Source organism: Lygodium microphyllum, chromosome 11 (genome assembly GCF_053477565.2).
Source record: "Lygodium microphyllum isolate KBCC chromosome 11, Lygodium_microphyllum_v1.1.10, whole genome shotgun sequence".
NCBI classification, from domain to species: domain Eukaryota; kingdom Viridiplantae; phylum Streptophyta; class Polypodiopsida; order Schizaeales; family Lygodiaceae; genus Lygodium; species Lygodium microphyllum.
Window position 1 is genome coordinate 23,668,546 of NC_141145.1, and position 3,430 is coordinate 23,671,975.

The window sequence follows — 3,430 nt, forward strand, 5'->3', positions numbered from 1 at the left end:
ATAGACTTCATTCTAGACTGTAGCAAGGTACTGCGAGGTTTTGTGAAAACTTTTACCAACGTCTGGTGGCAACTACGAGGGCTATGGCACGGGGTCAAGTTAGACGTGTGCACCTATAGTCGTGTGCTAACTGTATCCTGAGGTAAATTTACTGCACATGAACATCCCTTCGCACAGTATCGAAGATAAGTATTTGATTGCACATGAACATCCCTTTGCACAATATCGAAGATAAGATATTTGATTACAAAAGAAGGATCGATAACAGGCGGGCGGTGGCCTATACGTGGGCGAGAGCTCAAGCGCCCGTAAGGACACACAGGAGGAACTCAGGCAAGCTGGCACATCAGTTGCCAGAGGGTACAAGCTACTGGAATGACGAGAGAGAGAGAGAAAGAGAGAGAGAGAGAGAGAGAGAGAGAGAGAGGAGTCCGCGCCTAGACCCCTAGATTGGCCTGCTCGAACTTGTAAGCCTGCTCCTTAGCCAGCTCGGGTGTCTCGAGGGCCGCATTGAATTGGTCCCGCACTTGCTGGGGTGTGTATGCGAAGTTCTGAACTGTGTATGCGTTGAGCAAAGAGGCTGTCGCCTGCCGAGCCAGTGCGCTGTATTCATCCTGGTTGGGGTTGCCAAGAGCCTCCATTACTGTCATCCTCGAGCCGAACACAGAAGATGTGCGACCTCCGAATACCTTCCCAAGAGAGCCCAAGACGGACAGCACAGAAGGGAACTTCCCACCATTATTCCTCCAATAGCTGTAAATCAGTGAAGAAGAATTAGCTCAGGGACATAAATGCTTATAGCGGGGCTAATTACATGTGAATATACCACTTATATCGAAACGAGTCTGCAAGCAATAATGGAGAAAATACAACCAAAACCTACGTCAGCAGTCCATTCACATATAGCGCGGCTAAGTAAGGCTACAATCTGCACCACGGTGACTACATTGTGTTCAATCAGAGATACGTGTAACAATTGTAATTGACTACAATCAGCACCACTTCGGCTACGTTAGGTGCCGCGACACAAACGTGCAACGATAATAATTGACTACAATACAACCACTTCCAAGGATCTAGACCCGGAGGCTAAAATCAAGAATAATAACTACTTAACCGGCATTCCTGTTAATCACTTTTGAGTTAGAATCCTAGCAATGCCCTATACATTGAAGGCTGATTGGCCACTCTATCCGGGCTTGCGATTAAGCACATAAAAGTTAAACTAGAGACAGCTAGACGGGTACGAATACATCTACATTCTCGTTGGAGCGCTTCAAGTACAAAGTATGTAGTAATGCTTACGGTATACGACTAGTTGTGTGTAGCTACAGTATCAAGACAATATCACACATTGTTACTTGGGCAGTACTATGAAACCATCACAAATTTCAACATATTCGGGAACCTACTCGCACGAGCCCTTGCCACCAGAACCATATCCGCCAGAGGGCGTAGGAGGCGTCAGAGAGACAGGAGTTGGGGATGAAATGGGTGAGCCAATGCCCGGAGACGACAGAGGGGAGCCAATTGACGGAGAGGAGATGGGAGAACCGATCACAGGCGACGAGAAGGGAGAGCCGACCGCAGGAGACGTGATTGGAGAACCAACAACAGGAGACGAGAAGGGACTTCCTACTGTTGGAGATGAGCCCGAGCTGGGTCCGCTACTGTAAGGAGGAGTCAGAGCAGGTGTTCCTACGTCCGGCGAGCTGCCGGATGACGGAGGAGTGTAGGATGATGAGGGAGAACTGCCGGACGACGGGGGCGTGTATGAAGAGGAAGGCGAGCTGCCAGACGAAGATGGTGGAGTATACGATGGAGACGAGCTCGAAGGAGAGCTGCCAGACGAAGGTGGCGTGTACGACGGGGATGAACTTGAAGGTGAACTGCCGGACGAAGACGGAGGGGTGTACGAGGGAGATGAGGTCGAAGGAGAGCTGCCAGATGAAGGGGTGGTGTACGATGGAGATGAACTCGAAGGAGAGCTACCGGATGATGGTGGAGAGTACGACGGAGATGTGCTCGAAGGAGAGCTTCCGGACGAGGATGGTGGAGTGTACGACGGAGATGAGCTTGAAGGAGAGCTGCCAGACGAAGGTGGAGTGTACGACGGAGATGAGCCAGAAGGAGAGCTGCCGGAGGACGGAGACGAGTATGATGGAGGAGACTCTACGACAGGCGAGCTACCGGAAGATGGCGGAGAGTAGGAGGACGACGGCGAACTACCGGAAGATGGCGGAGAGTAAGAGGACGATGGTGAGCTGCCAGACTTTGACGGGGGAGGGCAGTAGGTCGGTGGAGTCCCGACGGGAGAGCTACCGGACGACGGAGGAGTGTAGGACGATGATGGAGAGCTTCCAGAGTTGGAGGGCGGGGAGTAAGAGGACGACGAGGGAGAGTTGCCTGAGCTAGACGGAGGGGAGTAGGAGGACGATGAGGGAGAGCTGCCGGAGCTAGATGGGGGTGAGTAGGAAGACGATGACGGGGAACTTCCAGAGTTGGATGGCGGTGAGTAGGACGATGACGGGGAGCTGCCGGAGCTGGAAGGGGGAGTGTAGCTAGGAGATGACGGGGTAGTGGAAGGGGAGGACCCTGATGACGGAGTGTAGCTGGGAGATGACGGAGTGGTGGAGGGGGATGAACCGGACGACGGAGGAGTATAGCTCGGGGTAGACGGGGTAGTGGATGGGGACGAGCCGGATGACGGAGAAGTATAACTGGGAGATGACGGCGTGGAAGACGGAGACGAGCCGGATGACGGAGGGGTGTAGCTGGGAGTTGAGGGAGTGGTGGACGGAGAGGAGCCGGATGTCGGAGGGGTGTAGCTTGGAGATGACGGAGAGGTAGACGGAGACGAGCCGGATGAGGGAGAAGTGTAGCTCGGAGTTGATGGAGTGGTGGACGGGGAGGAGCCGGATGACGAGGGCGTGTAACTTGGAGATGACGGAGTGGTAGACGGAGACGAACCAGATGACGGCGAGGGAGACTGATAGTAGCCGAGGTTACGAGTAGTCCTGGCGAGCGAGGTCGACACGTCAGCAGACAGCAGGACGCACAGCACAGCGAGCGCAGACAGCTGCGTCGTCATCCTAGTGTCCATCGTCCCCATGCAACCTTCCCCCCTCTCTCTGATTCACTATCAGACAATATCTTGCGGTTTGATCTGGAGCGATTTTCTGCTGTAATTCCTCACCTTCTCGCCGTTCTGGAATGTCGCCTCACCCCACTATATAACCAGCCTGGAACCCCCGCCAATGCCACGTGTTGCCGTCCCACTGGTTCCTCATCACCAATCCCATCTATACCTCCCCATGCACGTAGAAAAACCCCGCCCTAAACCTGCCGACGATTCCCACCGCCAACCCCTCTTAACTCCAGCAGTCCTAGCTGCCCACCCCAGCTCCCCCCCCCCACGTAATAGTCACCA

General features: G+C 53.8%; 1 protein-coding gene across 1 annotated transcript; it reads right to left on the reverse strand.

Annotated features, from left to right (window-relative positions):
- Window positions 1-227: 227 nt before the first annotated feature.
- LOC148028625 (uncharacterized) lies at window positions 228-3,223 on the reverse strand. Its single transcript, XM_087687427.1, has 2 exons — window positions 1,413-3,223; window positions 228-753 (listed from the first exon to the last, which is right to left on the reverse strand). Exons 1-2 carry the CDS (start codon window positions 3,110-3,112, stop codon window positions 438-440), a joined length of 2,016 nt encoding a protein of 671 aa, XP_087543553.1. The 5' UTR covers window positions 3,113-3,223; the 3' UTR covers window positions 228-437.
- Between the last annotated feature and the right edge of the window lie 207 nt (window positions 3,224-3,430).

Bases quoted from the DNA above. Each gene is read 5' to 3' on its own strand.
- LOC148028625 (XM_087687427.1), bottom strand. From the start codon at position 3,112: ATGGGGACGATGGACACTAGGATGACGACGCAGCTGTCTGCGCTCGCT. The intron at 754-1,412 runs GTAGGTTCCCGA...ACTGATTTACAG, and splicing joins GGTGGCAAGGGCTCGTGCGA to CTATTGGAGGAATAATGGTG.